The 20,287-nt window shown below is 38.0% G+C and overlaps 2 protein-coding genes across 4 annotated transcripts; one reads left to right on the top strand and one right to left on the bottom strand.

Annotated features, from left to right (window-relative positions):
• Nucleotides 1–72: 72 nt before the first annotated feature.
• On the top strand, nt 73–12,423 carry hipk1a (homeodomain interacting protein kinase 1a). Of its 2 annotated transcripts, none has more exons than XM_055056960.1 (16): nt 73–391; nt 1,688–2,427; nt 2,940–3,313; nt 3,393–3,516; nt 3,976–4,095; nt 4,175–4,261; nt 4,348–4,529; nt 4,625–4,775; nt 5,996–6,200; nt 6,712–6,830; nt 6,908–7,059; nt 7,455–7,607; nt 8,388–8,543; nt 9,649–9,845; nt 10,455–10,585; nt 11,267–12,423. In XM_055056960.1, the coding sequence occupies exons 1-16, from the start codon at nt 352–354 to the stop codon at nt 11,642–11,644; spliced, it is 3,309 nt and encodes a 1,102-aa protein (XP_054912935.1). In that variant the 5' UTR covers nt 73–351; the 3' UTR covers nt 11,645–12,423. The 2 variants fall into 2 exon arrangements, with proteins under 2 accessions (XP_054912935.1, XP_054912936.1); XM_055056961.1 differs by having other exon boundaries at nt 6,911–7,059.
• Nucleotides 12,424–13,154: 731 nt separating this feature from the next.
• sdf4 (stromal cell derived factor 4) lies at nt 13,155–19,857 on the bottom strand. Of its 2 annotated transcripts, XM_055056906.1 has the most exons (8): nt 19,471–19,857; nt 17,612–17,927; nt 15,778–15,914; nt 15,591–15,704; nt 15,346–15,504; nt 14,727–14,902; nt 14,252–14,457; nt 13,155–14,197 (listed from the first exon to the last, which is right to left on the bottom strand). In XM_055056906.1, exons 2-7 carry the CDS (start codon nt 17,917–17,919, stop codon nt 14,281–14,283), a joined length of 1,071 nt encoding a protein of 356 aa, XP_054912881.1. In that variant the 5' UTR covers nt 17,920–17,927; nt 19,471–19,857; the 3' UTR covers nt 13,155–14,197; nt 14,252–14,280. The 2 variants fall into 2 exon arrangements, with proteins under 2 accessions (XP_054912881.1, XP_054912880.1); XM_055056905.1 differs by having other exon boundaries at nt 13,155–14,457; nt 19,471–19,856.
• Nucleotides 19,858–20,287: the final 430 nt, after the last annotated feature.

The following is a 20,287-nucleotide window of genomic DNA, read 5'->3' on the forward strand; positions in this document are numbered from 1 at the left end:
AAGTTCAAGCACGAAGAAGTGAATGATATGGCTAAAATAGACAATCTTTGGTTACTTCCAGTGCGACTTGCAATTGGTTTCGTCCACAAGACAGGAAGCAGGCCGACGATTTGTGAAGATGGTGCTCGGTCCAGGCTCCGCTGCTTACCGGGAAAATATGTGACATCTTCACCGACACCGTGGAGGTTTTGCTCGCTGGATGCCCGATGCGCCCGTGGACTCGGGTCAGGAATGACTCGTAGCCGGCTGCTGTTATTAGCTTAGCTAGTCCCTGCTTCGCTCGCTGCGCAGGGCTCAGCTGATTCGCTGCAGCGGCGCACAGACTCCTGCTGGAAGATGTTGAGGCCTTAGATGTCAGATTGGCGACGGTGTGCTCGTTCAACAAATCCAGGTAATGTCATCCACTGTTGTTGCTTTATTTTATTCTGGCTCAGTAAACACCGGAGGCGGACATTTGTGTAGGTTCTTATTGGTTGAACTTGACACAATGTTTTGGTGTGCATCCCTTTTCTTTGCAAGTACATTTTCATCTACATTTGCTTTGAGCATAGCAACATTTAGTTTAATTTTGTATATTTATTTATGTGCATTACTGTTGAATAGCAGTAACATAAGTCATTTGCTATTTTTGGTTTGTCCCTTGTGGGTTACTGAGGCAAAAATGCAGAGGGTTGCAGAGCATGACTCTTGTGTCTTTTGATATAAATGGCTTATAGCTAATTAAAACATACACTCAGGAAGTCAGCATAACAATATAAAAAACTGGAGATTCTCTGCATGATCTACTGTGTACAAATACAATATATAGTATTTTCGAAGGACGTATTTCTAATTTGAACTCTGTGGGCCTCAGCTCAGATCTTTCCATCAACCACATCACCTCAAAAGATTTCAGCAGTAATATTACAACAGACATTCTGGGCAGACATTTGCAAAATGTACAACAATCCTTTGTTTCTATTACAAATACTACTATACCTCTAGATTTTATTTAACTTGGATGACAAAGCACTTTATATATTGTTCAGTATGGCACTAGAGGTATTCAAAGTTTAATGTAATATAAAAATAAGTTTGAAATGTCAACTTTGTGATGTAAGCATATTAAATAATAGTACCTAACACTGTTTGCAATGCTGAAAATCTAAATTATTTAGACTAATATGTGCTTGTCAGCATTTTAACTCTCACTAATGGGCATTGTATGCAAATGTAAAGATTCTGATTCTAGTATTAATTGATGTAATTTTAATAGCATTAAAATTAAGTACATTAAGTATTATGCTAGCATTAGCATGAAACTAGTAAAATACTTAAAACTTAAAATTGTGTAATATTTCTGTTTTTCTTGTCCCTACTTTGTAGAATAGTATAACAAGATATTATTAACAATAATAAATGATGTCATATAATGGTGAATTGAAACTGTCTCCTTTAGTTCATTTGTATTGGTTTTATCTCCAACATGTTGTGCTGGAAACATTTGGTAAAAGCACGTGAATTTTATTGGGAGAAAAATATACAAACCCTGGGCAAACTCCTAAGCCCCTGTGGCAATAGATTTCTTGTATCTAGCTGTATTTTTAATGTACTTGTAGTTCATTAAAGATACAATAATTCAGGCTTTTTCTGACATTTAAACCGAGTTTGTTCAAAAGTATTCACTTTGTCTGAATCCCATCTGCAGATATGTCCTCGCAGCTCCAGGTGTTCTCCTCCCCCTCTGTTTCCTCCAGCGCCTACTCTCGGCCAAAGAGGCTCAAAGTGGAGAACCCCACTTGGGATGTCTCCAACCGGTTGGCAGATAGTGGCTACTATCAGCAGAGCCCTTCGCAGGCAGCTGCCCCCTCCACTTCGGGCTCTAACTTTGACCTGGTGTACAACTCCAACCAGGTCCATCCCCCGACAGCCGGCTCCAGAGAGCAGACGGTGGTGCGAGCTGCAGACAGCACAGGAAGCGTTCGTGGACCTGTTTCCTCCTCCTCCTCTTCCTCTTCCACCTCTTCCAGCCGGCACATTAAGGATGCAGGGTCCTCCTCCCAACACTGCGAGCTTTACCAAAAGCAGTACAGCTTGAAGAGGAAGAGCGAGGAGGTGGACAGCAGCGACAGCGTACAGATACTAGAGGAGCTTTCGGCGCCTGTGGCATCGAACCGCGCCGGCGGCGGAGGAGGAACCACCACGGCTCAGTCCATAGCTCACTCCACCTCCACCACCAAAAGTAGCAACTCCCACAGTGAGGGCGATTACCAGTTGGTCCAGCATGAGATCCTGTGCTCCATGTCCAACAGCTATGAGGTGCTTGAGTTTCTGGGGCGGGGCACCTTTGGGCAGGTGGCAAAATGCTGGAAGCGGGGCACCAATGAGATAGTGGCCATCAAAATCCTGAAGAACCACCCGTCTTATGCACGACAGGGGCAAATAGAGGTGAGTTTGTTGTGCTGAATATCTCAAATTTAGGAGTGTTGATAGATCGGTTGATTAAAACATTTGGTTTTTTTGGAAAATTTAGATTTTTCCACCACTGCTCTCTTTGGATTTCCACAGTTTAGAGTGATGTCAGCCCACTAAGGGCAGCATTAAAACATCACAAGCACGTTTCAAAGCTTCTGTTTATTTGGACTTTTAATTTAGGTCAACTGTACGGTATGTTAAATACAGGCTATGATTTTTTTATATTAGTTATGAGAATAAAGTAATAGAGAATAATCTAAATAATGCAAGAAGTGGTAATTTTATTGGAACTACAACATGTAATTTAAATGGGAATTGTTGAGCTTTGTGTTTTGGTATAAGTTTTACAGATAATACTTAATAGAAATACTTTGTCTTTTACACATTGACATGGAAATTATTATCAATTTGAACAATTAGAATCAGAAAACTTGTAGTCAGGACCTTCTATGAATCTCTTATCCTCGTCTTTCTTCCACCGTCAGGTGAGCATCCTCAGCAGACTGAGCACAGAGAACGCAGACGAGTTCAACTTCGTCCGCTCGTACGAGTGTTTTCAACACAAGAACCACACGTGCCTGGTGTTCGAGATGCTGGAGCAGAATCTTTACGACTTCCTGAAGCACAGCAAGTTTAGCCCTCTGATGCTGAAGTGCATTCGGCCCATCCTGCAGCAGGTCGCCACGGCGCTGATGAAGCTGAAGAGCCTGGGGCTGATCCACGCCGACCTAAAACCAGAGAACATCATGCTGGTTGACCCTCTGAGGCAGCCGTACAGGGTGAAGGTGATCGATTTCGGCTCTGCCAGCCATGTTTCCAAAGCAGTGTGCTCTACCTACCTCCAGTCCAGATATTACAGGTCAGGAATCTGATCCTCTCTAAGTTCTGAGTTAATTCAGTCTGTGTGTGAATAACTTGGTGTAATTGTGTATGTGCAGAGCTCCAGAGATTATCCTAGGTCTCCCTTTCTGCGAAGCGATCGACATGTGGTCTTTGGGGTGCGTCATTGCTGAGCTGTTCCTGGGATGGCCCCTTTATCCCGGTGCATCAGAGTACGACCAGGTCGTCTGCACCACCTGCACATGCTATGCACTGTAAAGGAGTTTTCATGTGCTTCCTGATCCATTCAGATCATTCAGGCAGTTGAGACCCAACTAGAAGTATAACAACATGCAAAATATGAATTTTGCATAATAAGTCTCCTTTAAGCCTGTGGGTTGAGTTCTGCAGATCTGAATGGGTCAGTTGCACAGTGTAAAAATGTTCTATGCCTGGAAATATTTCCACCCTGGAAAGTTTTTCACATTTTATGTATGTGGGGTGGTTTTGCATGACAAACAAATTCAAAGCAGAGCATAACTGATGTGGGGGAAAACTTGTAATGTGTTTCTAAAATATTAGTACATGGAATTAGACCAAAAATACCTAGTAAGCCTTTGTGTTTTTGCAGTGTGAACAGCTTTTAATGTAAAAAGTGAGACTGCATGTGTGTAAAGCTTCCTTGCACTGCTCTCTCCCCAGATCCGATACATTTCCCAGACTCAGGGTCTACCAGCAGAGTACCTGCTGAGTGCAGGAACCAAGACGAGCCGTTTTTTCAACCGAGGCCCCGATTCGAGCTACCCTCTCTGGAGACTCAAAGTTAGTGCTTCCTCTGGGTTTTTTCGGCACAGTTTAGATTTGTCTACAGTATTTTGGAGTTCTTCTTCTTCCCCTGCAGACACCTGCTGAGCATGAGGCAGAGATGGGCATCAAGTCTAAAGAGGCAAGGAAATACATTTTCAATTGCCTGGATGATATGATGCAGGTATAAACGTAAATATATGACACGGTCATTGAGTTTCGGGTTGCCAGGATTGCTGTGGGATATTTTACATATATTAACTCCGGCAGGTGAACATGACCAGCCTAGAGGGCACGGACATCTTGGCAGAGAAGGCCGACAGACGGGAGTTCATTGACCTGCTGAAAAAGATGCTTACTCTCGACACAGACAAGAGGATCACACCCATGAAGACGCTGAACCATCCTTTTGTTACCATGACACACCTGCTGCACTTCCCCCACAGCTCACAGTAAACAGATATATCAATTTGGATATATTCTAAACTTCTTTTGCTTGTTTTTCTTGCCAATTTATACAACTCTTTTTTTTCTTTTCATTTACCAGTGTGAAGTCTTGTTTCCAAAACATGGACATATGCAAACGCAGATGCAGCGCATTTGAGAACGGGAAGAACATGTTTGCCAGCAGCAGCACTCCGAGCGCAGCCGCCAACCTCACTGTCACATTCAGCAGTCAGCTTAACCAACACAATCAGGTGGGAATGTCCATGCTTTTAATCTGCATCATGTTCTCACACAATACCACCCTTTTGTTCCCACTGTCCTGCAAGTACAGCTAAAGCAAACTTGTTTGAAGTCGGAAATGTTACATGACCTTTTAAATAAAGACAATTTATAGTTTCTGGTAAATATCTACTATAGAAAATTTGTCATTTTTAATCAACCATTTTTTAAATTCATATTTTACTATCTTAAAATAAATAAATATTTGATTTTCTTCAAAGGGATGTTGATATGTCTGAATATTAGTTTCCAACCTAATGTCGAGAGAAGTACATATGTAGCAGTTTATGTTGTAGAAATTAAATGCAATTATTTAATTTAAAAATGGAACATCCACTAAAACCAGCTATTGTTATTATATCTTTATTTAAAAACATTAGTTGTTTTAATTTAAGAACCACAGATTGCTGAATTCTTGCTCATTCACAGGGAAAGCATCCCCATAGCATCATGCTGCCACCACCATCTTGCAGTGTTGATGTGTTTATTTGTATTATGTTTAAGCATTTAAATTAAGCTGACAGACCTAAACATAAACCAATTTGTTCTGAGTGATAAATATTTATTATTCCTAATGGCTCAAAGAATAATCGCTTTGTGTAATTGAAATAAAGGTGGAATAGATTTTACATGCTAATGTTATTGAAATTGAGGCATCCTTTTTTGTTAATTTTGTATTTTGTTAAATTTTAAGACAAAGTTCTTTAGTCTGCATTTACAGTCGAAACCAGATATTTTCATACACTTAATAAAAAAGATGCACACACATTTGTTTCTCACTTATGAAGTTAAAATTAGACTAAACATTTCTTGTTTTAGGTGAGTTAGAATTACCAAAATTATTTATATTTAAAGCTACAAAACTTTGCGAGAGATTTTGTAAGATAATTTTTAAAAGACTTTCATAGTATATCGTGTTTGAAATTTGAGAAGAAAGGTAATTTGACTTAAGATTTGTTTCGATTGTCTCAGTATAATTAATATTTATTATTCCTTTTCAACTTATTGAACTGTGAAATTGATAAAAATTATGTCATATGTTTGTAAATTTAAAGTGTGGAGCTGAAAAAGTTTAAAAACGGAATACTTTTGCAGGCACTATATATTTTGTCCGCATCCATCTATGCAGTAATATTTATTTCGCTGCGTTGCCAGCTGATGTTTGAGAGCATTTTTCTGTCGTGTCTCTCAGATGGCGTCCACAGGGGGACAGTCTCTGTCCCTCAGCAGCAACGTCCCGCTGCTCAACTATCAGCCGGGTCTCTACCAGCAGGCCACCATCAACATCCCGGGCCTGACCCAGCAGAGCGTTCCTCTGCAGACCCGACCCACGCAGCTCTGCGCCCAGACAGAACCGTTCCAGCAGACACTCATCGTTTGCCCTCCGACCATCCAGGGTGAGAGAATTTTTGGGGTTTGAAGATTCAAATATTTTTCTTCACCAATGCACTCTAGTTCAGAAATCATTTGTTTAGCAAATTATTTTTGTTTTTTTTATTAAAAGTGAAAACAGTTTATATTCCTCAGACAATTATTCCACACCTGAAAAACTGAAGTACAATTGTTTGCAATATTCATCCTAACATTTAGTTTGATAAACAATCCTTTATATCTTTATTCATAGTTTGTTTCTTTAAGTTTTGAACCATTTCTGGATGCACTTTGGTACTCGAGAAACTTTTTTCCTCACAATTTGAAGATGTTCCCCTTATAAAATCTCTTCCTATAGTCTGCTATTTTTATAACTATATTCTTATAATTACACAAACATTCTAGTGCCTGATTCTAATACTCCCTCAGAAAGGGTGACTGAAAAGCCACTTTTTGAAAGTATTTTAGGTCATTTGTCATTTCTTTTTTGGAAAAGAAAGTAAGAAATGTTGGGATATGCTTGTTTTCTCTACCTAGGTCTCCAAACCACCAATAAGCCTTCTGGTTACCCAGTAAGAATGGACAGCTCGGTACCAATGGTCGCTCAGAACCAGTCCTCCCAGCCTCTCCACCTCCAACCCAGCATGCTGACACAAGTAAGTCACCCTGCCTTCCAGAACCGATGTGAACTTCTGTATTTAACTAAATGGGTTTTTTTTATGCGAATGAACAGCAGGGCTGGCCTGCAGGGACACAGCAGATCCTCATCCCTTCTACCTGGCAGCAGATGCCTGGCATGTCCATCCACAACCCGGGCCAGGCCGTGGTGCCCGACTCGCCTGTGGGCGCTGCAGTGCCTGACGGCCAACAGGCTGCTGGGTGGCGGTAGGTTCAGCTCAAGACTCTGCAATGTACGAGCACTTATAGACATGTTGCAGTGTGATGTCACATGCACAAAGTCCCGCAAAAAAACTTCTCGCCGACAATGACTGTCAACATAACATGCTAAATCTTAAATGCATGTGTGATAGAGAAAAGAAAAAGGACTGCAGTGCTTTGCTTCTAGTTGTAATACTTACATCTCCACTTTTCTTTCTGCTAATGTTCTACTGTGGCAGCGCAGTAGTAAAATATTAAAACGGAAAGTGAAATAATCGTCTTTTCGCCTTCCAGCGTTGTGCGCATGCCGCAAATTTTCCAGATCTAAACAATGACATAAAACATGTCTATAAAAAAAATTTTGTTCATAAGTTGTTTTTTTTTTAATCTTTCACCCCCAGGGGTCGTCATGGTAACCAGTATGACGGCGTCAGCCAGCAGGACTCTGGCGTCAGCCGTCACTCCGGCGTGCAGAACCACAGCGCCGGGGCTGCTCAGGCCAGACCTCAGCAGGGCAAGAGGTCAAAGGGCCGACATGCAGACAGCAGAGCCAGGTGTCTGAGGAGGATGAGAATATTACTGGATTCAAACTCACAAATACATATAGACCTTACCAATTAATCAGAATATTATTGATCAGTAGATATAGATTAATGACACACAGATGGATGTTTTCAATTCTTAATTATGAGGATTTTCTGTTTACAGATAAAAAAAAACAATGGACATTACATGAGACCAAATGTGGTGGTTTATGATGGGGGCTTAAAGATTTATCATAACATTTTGAGCTGCTATTGTCATGACGATAAAAGCGACGATAAGATAAATAAATGCCCACACCTATTTTTAAAATAGAAATGGATTTCAGACTTGCTTAATAATTATTCTGAAAGGTTATTTCAATCGAACAAATAAGACTCATTGGAACGCAATCACATGTTACATGTTTAAATTCCTTTTGGAGTAAAGTATTTTTTAAATTTTATTTTAATAAATAATTTGGAACCCATTTGCTACTAAATACTCATGTTTTCAATCATAATTTATGTAAAATTTCTAGATTTTACAAATTTAGTGCTTTAAACAAAAACATAAAGTTTTCCAAATATGTTTGATGCTTTAAGATTTTATGGCTCCCACAGTCCGAAAACATAATTTTTTAGAAAGTGTAACATATAGAGGCAATGTTTATACTTGATACAGCTGATTTTTCAAGAAAATATCAGAGGTCGAAAGGACACAACAACTGCATTGTGGGTAACAGCTTCAGTCCTCGTATCTGAAAAGTTTTCTTGTTGACAACACGTCGCTCTCTATATCCTCCCCTCCAGGCTGCATTCGGCTTCCACAGTCGTCCACAGTGCTTCTTTCCCCGGTGACCAGTCTCAGCCCATCATCATCTCTGACACGCCGAGTCCCACCGTCAGCATCATCACTATCCACAGCGACTCGGAGGACGAGGACGAGACGAAGGTCATGGCTGCCTGGTGAGTTGAACTTGAGATGCAACACAAATACGCTTTGCATGATCCATGCTTTACATGAACCCTCAAATATCCAGAGACAGTTTTGTTTATTTTGAGTTTAGGACTTCAAAACCAAGTGATGTGAAAAGTAAATGGAGGGAATTAGAAAGACTTATTTACGATTGAAACCAGGTATTACCATACATCTGCAACTGCATTTTGTGACCATTGTAGATAGAAAATAAGGAGTACCTTTCTGGCAAAACCCCCCCCAAAAAAACAGTTTTTTCCTAAAGTTTTTTTTTTGTTTGTTTGTTTTCAGAAATTCCAAACTCAGAAATTTCCTTGTTTTATTTCTAGAAAATTTGTGAGATTGATTTCAAAATTTCAGTTTTTTGCCAGAAATGTATTTCTACTTTTTCTCCTTGTCTACAATGACCCAAATATACTGTTGTGTATATATCTAAGAAAAATTTCTTTTTTTTTTCTTCTCACTGAATTTAAATCAGGCCAAACCTTTACTCTTTTGGGTGAGTTAGAATTACCAAAATTATTTTTATTTGCTAAGAGCCTGAAATATAGCGAGAACATTTTTAAGACGTTTCTTTTCTTTGACTTTCTTTGCGTTTTGTGTTTAAACGTACATTTGAGAAGGAAGCTAATTTAACTTAGCATGATTTGTTTGGATTGTTTCAATGTAAAGAATATTTATTATTCCTAATAACCTACTGATCTCTGTAATTAAAATAAAGTTTGTTTTAAACTTGAAACAAAGTTATTGAAATTGGGGAAGTTTTTGCTAAAAATGTTTTTTGTCATCAGACCAGTCAGGTGTATGATGTGAGTGTGAGAGAGATTTTTCAAAACATACAATTTTGTAATTTTTTAGTTTATTCTGCTGTAGAATGTCAAATACAACCAGAAGACATGATTAATAACATTAACAAATTATGTTGAGTAATAGTGAATTCGCGCTGTCTTCTTCAGTTAATTTTAATTGTTTTAATATCCAAAGTGTTGGTGCTGGAAAAGTTAGACAACTTGTCTTCAAAATGTTTCAAAAGTGCTTGAGTTCTCTTGTGAAAAAAAATATACGAATCTTGTGAATGGTGCTTCACTCTTGCAGCTCTGGAACGAGCCAGAGAACAAACGTGATCAGCTGTGTGACGGTGCACGACTCCCACGACTCGGACTCTTCCAGCACCAGCAGCCCTCTGAGCCCTGAGACCAACTCCCAGCCCTCCAAGTCCCTGGCCGTCGTTATGCCCTCTGTGAAGCCTCCGCCTGCTGAGAGTGCAACCACCAAGCCAGCAGCAGCCCCAGGTCCAGTTCACCCTCATATTTCTGTTATTTATTAAGAATACACCATTTATTTGAAATATTCTAGCTACAGCTTATATTAGCTTACGGTGACAAATGCATGTGACCAATTAATCAAATTTTTAGATTTTTGGAAAATCTGGATTTTTTCCTCTTTTTGCATTTTTTTTTATTTTTATGATGAGCATGTTTTACAGCTTCAATTGATTTGGATTTTTAATTTAGGTCTAGTCCATGACAAAGTATTAGATTTATTTAATTCAAATACGAGAATAAAGTTGTGATATTTGGAAAATATAGAAAAATAACAAAAAAACTCAAGTTATTCTGGCATAAGTTTTACAGATAATATTTTAAAACATTAACATCAAATTATTATCAGTAGAAGGACTTTGAAATGATTATGCAAACAACTGAGACTATTTCACACAAACTGATGCAGTCACGTCAGATCCTGATAACTAACACACAAAGAACGATTGAAATGAAAGACAATTTTGAAAATATTTTTGATTTAAGAAAATTGATTGAATCGGATCTGGTATCTAAAGATTTGATTTTTAAGCCATGTTGCCCAGCCTCTCAGTTGCCTCTCCGGCTCTGCACCAACAGATCCTGCAGTCGGAGCCTCCGCTAAGTCCAAGAAGGCGTCGGCTCAGTCGTCATGCCGATCAGGAGATTCCAGCACCGATCGGCATCAGCGCGCAGCATCCAGCAGAGCTCAACCTCTTAACCTCAGTCAGGTAGCAGCGCTTACAATACCATCATCACAGTTATATTCAAACTGAATATAATTCAGTTATTCACAACCTTCAAGCTTTGTCACAAGGTAGTGCATAAACTTAAAAAGGAAAAAATTCCATCCATTTGTACTTTAAAACTCCTAAATAAAATTGAATTAGGCTAATTAAGAAATAGGCATGTCATCATAACAAATTTTGGTGGATGATAAATTGTCCCAGAAGTTACTGCATGCTCGTTTTAAGATCATTTTCAAGACGTGCAATAATAACGCAAGCACAACCTCTCAAAGAGCTGTAAACTTTAATTTCGAAATAAATTTTAACATCGTAACTGGGAGACATTTTAAATACCACAAATACATAAAATAACTGAAGCAACAAGTAAAATGGATGATGAAGTCGCTATAAACAAAATTATCTTTAAAAAAAAGGGATAATTGAAACCAAAGCACCAGACTGAAGGCTTTATTTGTGTTTATTTGTGTAGCACATTTCAGCATCAAGGGAGATAAAAGTGTTTTACATCATAAAAAGCAAAAAATTAACAGTAAATCATACAAGTAAATCAATAAATCATACAATTGGAAATGATCAAGCTCGTTTTTAATTTGCGTATTTTGTATTGTGAGGCCTACTGAGAGAAGCAGCTTCCTATCTAAAACAGTTCATTATGAATTTCAGGTGCAGCAGTCCGTGATGCCGTCATCCCACAGTCACACAGGAAGCAGTGGCTCCCTACGCCGTCAGCCCACATGCCCGCCGCCCGTTTCCTCTCACTCCTCCTACCGCCTACAAGACGCCGCCCTTTTCAGCTCCACGCCGAACCTGTACACCTATCCGGCCTCAGCCGCCCTGGCCTCCGTGTCCCAGGCCGTGGACCAAATGCAGGGCGGCAGGCCGAGCGGCGCCTACTCCTCCCTGGCTCTGCTGCAAAAGAACGTGGGTTTGGCACTCGGTGGGTCTGCAGCCGGACAGTACAGCAATCCTCAACCGCAGCATTTTCACCGTTCCAGTGCTGCTTACCAGAGAAAGCTCAACCAGTTTCCCCCGTACCTGTGACGACTACAGCAGCACTCTCCCATAATCAAACTGGGTCTGGAGATGAGCACAGACCTCGTTTCTGTGCTCTTATTTTAAACATGGCTCCATTTTTATTTTAATCTGCTCCACTTTATTTCTCCTGCATCACTGTGACGAGCAGTATTCACAAACTCGGCTGCCTTACAAGGGCAGCTTCCCTTTTTATTTAAATATGTAACGTCTGCACATTGTGGTAAGTTGGATTAAGATGTTCCAGTCATGAATGTAGTGTGTATGTATTTTAAATTTTAATCGAAAAAAAAAAAAGGTAACTTACTGTGCTGTGTACTGATGTGTCAGTGTTTTATATGTGACTGAATACAACCTTTGGGGTCAAAGGTTAATTGTATTGAAAGATGCTGTGTGTTATGGATGAATTCGGGACTTAAACATCCTGTAGAGGCCACATTATGGGAGTAGATCTCAGCATTAGTTTGTAACCTGGTTCTTCAGTCAGATTTGAAATTTATACAAGTGTTCATTTTTTTGGAAAAATGTTTGTTTTTGTTTTGTGAAGTGGTGTCTGTGAAGTAAACTGTCCAAATGTCTTAATTGGGTAGAAGTCTGTGGGGAAAAAAGATAACTCCATTTGATTGGACGCAAACTTGACGATTAGCGAAAAGATAAATTAATGTTCAGATGTTGCTATTTGAAAGCGAAGCATCAGTTTGTTAATGTGATGGCTGTCTGTGCAACATTAGAGAGAAACACAGTGATCCTGGACCTGTATGTATGCAATAAAATCACAAAAATATCAATCTGCCTCTGTGATTTTATACTTAAAGGAACAGTTCAACATTTTTTTTGTAGAGTGTTATAAGCAGTAAATATCTTACCTGTGGTTGTCATCTTCAGCCACTAAGATGTTTGCGCTGCAGAGCTGCACTGGTGTATTTTTCTAAACATTTTTTTAAAGTTTAACAAGTTGAAAATGTTTTTCTCTGTAATTGGTAGTTAATTTCCATACTGAATTGAAGACTGGGACGTTTGTGCATTTTGTTTCTACAAAGAATTTTACATGAATGTGGAGTAAGTATGAATCTACAATAGTGTATGAGGGGCACTGAATATTTTTTTAAAAAGTACATTTCCTCCAAAAATAAAATTTTGAGCTTAAAAGTTCTAAAATAATATCAGAAAATTTCTGAGTTTGAACAGAAACTTTTGGCAAAAATCAAGTGATTTGAAAAGGGCATTAATGAAAGTATATAAAAATTAGTGTTGAACAACTACAAGAGAGCCTCACTTAAACTATACATTTAAACTTGTATTTAATACATAAAAAGATACATGTGTATCGGTGTATAGTCAAAGTAAATCTAGAATGTTGTCAGTTTTATAATAGAACAAAAGATTCAGATTTCATGAAAAATGCACTCATTTTTAACTTAATATGTTAACTACAGGATTAATACAGATTGCTAAAGCTTCTTTTAGCAGTTAGTTTCTTTACACACGCAAAAAAAATAAAGCCATTAAAAATATTCAGTTGCAATTTTTAGTTGATAAATGTTTATTTGTTGTACATTTTAAAAAGGCGAAACATTCTGTTATTATAAATCTTATTTTACAATCGAATCAAGGACAGCACAACCAGCAGCAGGATCCCAAATGCTCCATGTGAACGTTCATTTTTCTTGTATTCATGCATTTAAAAATAATAATAATAAAAAAATACCCAGACAATTTCACAGAAACCTGAATAATTATGAGGAACCAACACAAGGACACCCAAAGTAAATAAGTGCAAGGCATTAAAACATTCAAAATTAAACAGGTCAATAAATAAAATCCATCTTCATCCACATGAATAAAAGTATAAAGAAGTTAAGCTGCTTTTAGAAAACAGCATCCCCATGTCTTTTCCATTATAAAAGAAAGTAGACATACTGCATTCAGATGCAATTTATTTTTCTGTTCATCAAAGTAACAACCACTGATAATATATTAATTTATTAACTGTTTTTGTAATTTGCTAGTTTGAATAAAGATCTGTGTGATATATATATCTATTTGCATAAACATATATAAATTTACTGATGCAGCTTTTAGAAACATTAACAGGTTTTTAATCAATCCAATCATTCCTACTGTGACACTTACAAAAAAGCATCAGAAATCAATTTTAGAAAAATACTCAAAGCAATGACTTATTGATGAGACTAACTGTCTATATTACATCCAAGTAGCTCTGCTCTCTCCAACACACATATGGCTATGCAACAAATGTCAATATTTACACTGTATACAGACATGCTGGCGAAATGACTGCACCAGCCAACACAAACAGTACCATTAGGGCTAAAATTCATCATATACACACAATTCACAATTTAAGAAATTTATTCGGAGAAGACAAAATCCCCAAATTACCATCTGATGTTGCACAGAAAGTACTTCATGTTAACTTTCAATGTTTGGGGGAAAAAAAAGCCAGTGATGGGATTAAACAAACTAAAGATCCAGACTTGTCCCTGAATCAGATTTAGGAGGTGTGTGTGTGTGTGTGTGTGTGTGTGTGTGTGTGTGTGTGTGTGTGTGTGTGTGTGTGTGTGTGTGTGTGTGTGTGTGTGTGTGTGTGTGTAGAGGTGGGAACACGTTTGCAAGCTTTGTGCTCAAAATTCCTCGTGCACGTTTTTGGCGTAATCCATGAGCTTGCTGCCGGTGAAGTATTCGCTGTACCGCAGGATTTCTTCCAGCTCCAAGCGGTGGTTCTGGTTCTCGTCTGCAACAGCAATCATCTGCTTGGCCTCGTTCAGAGCGTTGTGCTCGTTCATCGGGTCCATGTACTCCTGGGAAACAGAGGCGGGAATATTTAGAACATCATTTTTAAATTTCGAGCTATTAGAGCAAAATTATAGAGAAGGAATTTTGAAAACAGTGGTGGTGGCCACCATGACCTAAAATTATAGTTATGTTAACCCTGAAACATTAGTAATAAACATTAATTGCACCAATACTAAAGTGCTATAGCAACATAGTAATCAGTGAAAGATAATGTTAAAGCATTAGTGTGAATTACTGCAGATGAAAGCATTTTTATTTGCCTTCTGTGACTCACCTCCAGCTCATTCATGGTTACGATGCCATCGCGGTCCGAGTCAATGACTTCCTCAAACTCCTTCTTTCTCTCTTTGACCCAATCGTCATCGATATCCTGCCCCTGCTGGTTCTCCACAGTGCCAACAGGTAAAGAAATGAACTCCGACAGGGTCAACTTCCAGTCTCTGTCCTGATCTGCAGGAGAAATACAGGACACCTTTAAATTACACTCGACATAGCTTTAAATCAGGGATTCGCTGATTCACTTTGTTCACTTCTGATACCAATATCTAGGCTTAGTATCAGCCGATACTGATCCCTTTGTTATACAGTACTTACTAAAACCAGAGAGCATTTCAACATGTAATATTTTAACTTGATTTATTTATAGAAACTGAACCAGTCAATCCTTTACTAGTGGTAGAGGTTTAATTGCAGCACCAAAGCCAATCAGCCCCCAAAGTAAAAAAGATAAAACATCTAAGAACATTAAAAATAAGCATTTTTAAAGATTGCAGCAAGTCTGGTTCCTTGATACCAAAACAAAACAGCCTTTTACATTTAATTTCCCCGTCAGTGTTAGCTCCAATAATGACTTACAGGTTTATGTAACAAAGATTTAGAAAATGTTAACATACCCAAGTCTCGCACTATTTCCTTCACCATGTATCTGAGCATGCCTTTGCTGTGCTCAGGGTGGAGGAAGGAGAGAAACTCTTCTTCATCCAGCCGCTGGTCAGCAGGAGGATTATCGGCTTGAAACCAGCGGTCCTTTAGGCTCTCCAACACCTCCTGAGCTGCAGGGATAAAAACAAGAAAAACAGTTTACAACAAAGATTTAAAGCCTTTCGTCATTTAACACCAAAGCATTAAACCTACTTACTTTCTTCGTCCAGTTTCAGCTCTTCCTTCTTCTTTATTTTATCAGTAACCTCTGTTTCATTAAAACCTTTGCTGGCAAGAAACTTGACTTTGTACTCATTCCATGTTACGTAACCTAAAAATAGCAAAAACAAACACCTATTTAGCTCCTGAACACATTTTAAATATTTCTCAATCTGAGACCTCACCGTCCCCATCTGGATCAACGGCCCGGAAACTGTTCTTGTTCTCCTCCATGGCCTCCTTGAAGTGCTCCTTCGTCTTCTCCACGATCCAGTGCTGCATCTCCTTGGCACTCACACTCCGATCCTTGTTGACGTCGACTCTGGAACGAGAGAATTCACACACAAAAAAAAAATAAAAATCTGAAGTCTGAACTTTTTCTCAAGCTTATAAAACAAAAATAGATCAGAGTTCAGTGAATATTCTATTGACATCATCATATGTTTATATCAATATATATTGTTATTGATTTACTATCCCGCCATAGTCAGATGAATAAAACTTTGCAGGGTTGGTCTACTTTAATCATCAGAATAAAATCAAATTAGCTGCCACCCTCGCTTGATTGCACCTTTTACATCACCGTCATTACTGCAATTTGGCGCCGTTTCTTGCCATGCTGGTCATTTTACTACTTAATATATTTGACGTTAATGTGGACACTCCACTGTCAGCAATTAACTGTGTTTGCCTGCTTGTATAAACCTGTTTATTCTGTCGAAATGGCCAACATAAAAATTAGGACATGAGAACCAAGCAAGCTGGAGGAGCAGTACCTATCTATTTTACGTCTCTTCTTTCTGTTGGTCGTTCCACTGTCATCCCTCTACAAAACACTCTTGAATTCACTAAAACACTTTGTCATATTAGGATTCTCTTAAAGCCTAAGATGCTTTGTGAATAAATTTTACCTTACAAAGGTAAAATTCTAAGAAAAATTTGCCAAGTTTATTTGTTCAGCACGTTTCAACAAGGCAGTTCAAGTGCTTTACATGATAAAAACCTTACAAGCAATTATGAGACACACAACAAACATCACATTTTGTCAAATGCCATCATCAAAATCCCTAGGAATAGTTAAATTCAGATTATTATAATTCAAAATTCAAATAACTGTCCTTAAAAGAGGCCAGTTGGAGCTACTTTTAGTTTTTTTTTTTTTGAGAATACAAAAATAAAGTTTCTTTGGTTCAAGATTTCATCACTTAACTGTCATAACTGTCAGTTTTGCAGAGGTGTAACACACACTAAGAAAACAAGACACACCTCACACTGTAGAGGTCCGAAACGCAAGTAGTTACCAGAAGTGAAACATTACTCTTTGTTTGTTTGCTCTGCAGGTCGTTGTTGCACTCCAATAAAACAATTCTTTCTTCAGCTAAAATGCACAAATCTCATTTAATGGCGTCGTCTGTTAGAAATCCATGGAACCATTTAGGTTCCAGATGTCATCACGCTTCAAAAATTTGTATTTGTTTTCTATCTTTGGTAGAATGACTTCAGCTGAATTTAAGAAAAAGTTAAAAATACTTTTTTGATTCTAAGTTGCCATATCAATTAAAGGTGAACCAACACAGCAGGTTTATCTGGAATGCAGATGTACATGTGTGGTTACTGAGCTTGTCCTTTAAACTTTTCTCCACCATCATGTTCTGTGCAACATAAAAGAAGCCTGAAGCGAGCAGAACTGTGACTCTGCATTTACAAAACCACTGTATTTCTGCAGAATTCAAATATTGCAACACACCCAGAACTAGATTCCTTGCAGCATTTTGTAGCTGGTTTTTATGTTGCATAACTGACCTTTCTGCTGTTTTTATCTCATCAGTTATCTTTCAGCTTCCATTGCTGATTCCCCCTATGAGGGACGGTAAAGGATTCTCTTTTGTTTCAATGTTGAAATATTTAGTAATTTTAGCCCTGACCTTCAGTGTTAAAAGCAAACTGATCTCATCACGCCGAGCTCAGAAATGCAGAGACTCCAAGCTGTCTAGAGAATGCCAAAAATACATTTCTTACTTGGTAAAAATCTCAATGAGCTTCTTCCTGTTCCGCCGTGGCTCTGAATCCTCTTCAAAGTCATCCATCTCCTTCCCCAGGAACACTTCCTGGTGGAAGTCCTTGTTGAGGTGGCCATCCATTTCCATCTTTAACCCATTCAGGTGGTCAGGTGGAAGGATCTCGTTCTCATCCTTTGTGGCTGGAGACTTATCCTTGGAGGATGACATGTTGGCCGGACGCGCGTGAACATCTAAAGTCAGCAGGAAGTAGAGGAGCAGCGAGAGAGCCAGGAGGTTCCTGGACCACAGATCTCGGCAAACAGTCATGATCACTTCTGCAAAAACATGAAAGCAAAAGCTTAACCAGATCAGCTTTGAGAAATCAAACAAAAAATATATACAGTTTTTAGAAAAATAAATTGAATCATCTCTAGAGATGCCTCAGAAATTTAAAGAAACTATGGGTCAAACGGAATAATTGTGATTAATCAATTACCGAAATAACTGTCAACTAATTTAGTAACTGAATAATTGTAAATTGGAGCTTACAGACTCAAAAAGACTCAAAAAGGGGTATTTGCAGAGCAGCAGTTAGGCCAAAACTGGACATAAATATAAAGATTCAAATGCTGTAAAAGAAAACAAAACAACAACAAAAAAACTTCTAACAATAATTAATAATTGCTATCCAATTATTAATCCAAAAAAGTCAACAGATCATCCTTGACCTCTATGATTAAGGCAAGCAAAAAAAGGGCTCTTAGTTGCCGTATAGCTGACATCATTCTTAACTGCGGACACCAATTTTTCCAAAATGTAATCATTAAACAGCTAAATCAATTAATTCTCACAGGCACTGACAATATACAAGAGCTCAGGAATAGGGGCAGGACAGATTATTATTTCTAAAATATCTTTGTCTAGTTGCAGATAGACATTGCAATTGTATGAATTCAATTTCTCCACAGTTTTTAGTTTTTTTATTATTATTTTCCTTCAGAAAGCTGGAAAAAAATCATATCTAATTCAATTCAAAATCTACGGCTGTAAAACTGAAAAGTGCTTTTATACATTCAAAAAGCTATAGGTGCAAAACAAATGTTTTAAGTTTTCTTTTTGTTTTTTGTTTCCTTAAATCTTTTAGTCATTTATGTTGTTCATGACAGATATATATTATTATTATTACTATTCTAATGGTGATTTACACAGTTAGTGTTCACCTTTTCATAAAATAGTTAATTGTATAATTTCAGTTTTTGTCGATAGTACATTCATCATTGATCAAACTGTTGCCTCAACTTCAATGCCGCATTCACGTCTGTTCGGAGTTTCCTGTACCTCCAAACGCCCACTGGAAAATCCCACTTGTGGACCCTTATTCAGGCTGTCTTTGTGTGACAGAAAAAAGCTTAAAAAACAAACAAAAAAGAAACAACAGCCGTGAAAAATAAATTTTAAAAACCTAAACACTCCGACCGTACAGGTTTAAACTAAGTAAAGACGCCTTCAATGTCTTGTTTGTGATATAATTTACAATCAATCGTTGATTTTGAACATTCGAGATGTGACGGGTTTTCAGCCCAATTCACAAGGTCAAAACTTAAACTGGTCCTCTTACTGTTTAGACAGCACTGCAGTAATAAACGACCACAAAAAGCAAAACAATTTTTGTAGCACGGAGTTCGAATTACTTTCACCGTAAGTGAAGTACAACCGTGGTCATTAGCTACTACATTAGCACCTTCTCTGTCAGAAAATAGTCTCAAATATCCTAAAATACCATTTGCAATGATAGTAAAAGTGACTTTCAACGACTCTACGGAACACTGGAAACACAACAGCAGCTAGCTAGCGTTGATGTTTGATAGTTCCACTGACCTGCGGTAAGTCAGTCAAGATGTCACTTTGCGATCCCGGAGTTAGGTGATCCTCCGACACAAACTCTCCAAAAAGTGTAGTGTAGTTCAGTCCACGTCAACATAAAAAAACACACGAAGAAGGGTGAAAAATGGTGTCGATTTCCCGATAATTTCCCAGGTGGCTCAGTTGAGCTGGTTAGCCGCTAACACAGTTCTAATGAATTATGTAGCCACTTGTATTCAGAGCTATCACTTCCGGAACAGCCTTTCAAAACAAAATAATGGTGAGTTTGAGTTCAAAAATTTGTAAATGGTCGTATAAATGTTAATATGATGAAAACTAACTATGTGCTAATGAAAAAAGATTGCGAGACATCCTTTACGTAAGAATTTGTTGATAGTTTTAGCTCAAATGATTGTTTACAGGCAAAGATCTCAGACAACTGTCGTCTGGCCTCAAGTTATGATATGAAATTTGAATTTGTCATTCTCTCACCACAAATTCAAATGATTGAGGCTTTAAAAAAGACAAAACAATCTGGCAGCATTGTTGGAGTTATTCTATTTTCTTCAATGTTTGTTACATGAAAACATCAATAAATATTAATAAATTCAAAAATATGGTTAAATGCAGTTAGTTTGTGCAGTTTGGTGAATGCACACTTATTTATGTGACTGGTGCAACTGATGTTTTTCATTATTTTTATCAAAAATAGTTCAATAAAATATTGTCATAACGTATCCAACCCTATTTCAATTTTTTTAAAATAAAAATAATACCCATGTCTTTTCTAAATGAATCATAAAATGAATGAAAATTAGTATCAAATTTAAAC

Source organism: Poeciliopsis prolifica, unplaced genomic scaffold (assembly GCF_027474105.1).
Source record: "Poeciliopsis prolifica strain line A6 unplaced genomic scaffold, Auburn_PproV2 SCAFFOLD046, whole genome shotgun sequence".
NCBI lineage: Eukaryota > Metazoa > Chordata > Actinopteri > Cyprinodontiformes > Poeciliidae > Poeciliopsis > Poeciliopsis prolifica.

What these genes read in the sequence shown, in the direction of transcription:
- hipk1a (XM_055056960.1), top strand. Translation starts at nt 352, where the DNA reads ATGTCAGATTGGCGACGGTGTGCTCGTTCAACAAATCCAG. An exon ending in CATGCAGACAGCAGAGCCAG is followed by an intron (nt 7,608 to 8,387) that starts GTGTCTGAGGAG and finishes CCTCCCCTCCAG; the next exon opens with GCTGCATTCGGCTTCCACAG. An exon ending in CAAGCCAGCAGCAGCCCCAG is followed by an intron (nt 9,846 to 10,454) that starts GTCCAGTTCACC and finishes CTGCACCAACAG; the next exon opens with ATCCTGCAGTCGGAGCCTCC.
- sdf4 (XM_055056906.1), bottom strand. Translation starts at nt 17,919, where the DNA reads ATGACTGTTTGCCGAGATCTGTGGTCCAGGAACCTCCTGGCTCTCTCG. An exon ending in CGTTGATCCAGATGGGGACG is followed by an intron (nt 15,705 to 15,777) that starts GTGAGGTCTCAG and finishes TGCTATTTTTAG; the next exon opens with GTTACGTAACATGGAATGAG. An exon ending in GGAAATAGTGCGAGACTTGG is followed by an intron (nt 14,903 to 15,345) that starts GTATGTTAACAT and finishes TTTCTCCTGCAG; the next exon opens with ATCAGGACAGAGACTGGAAG.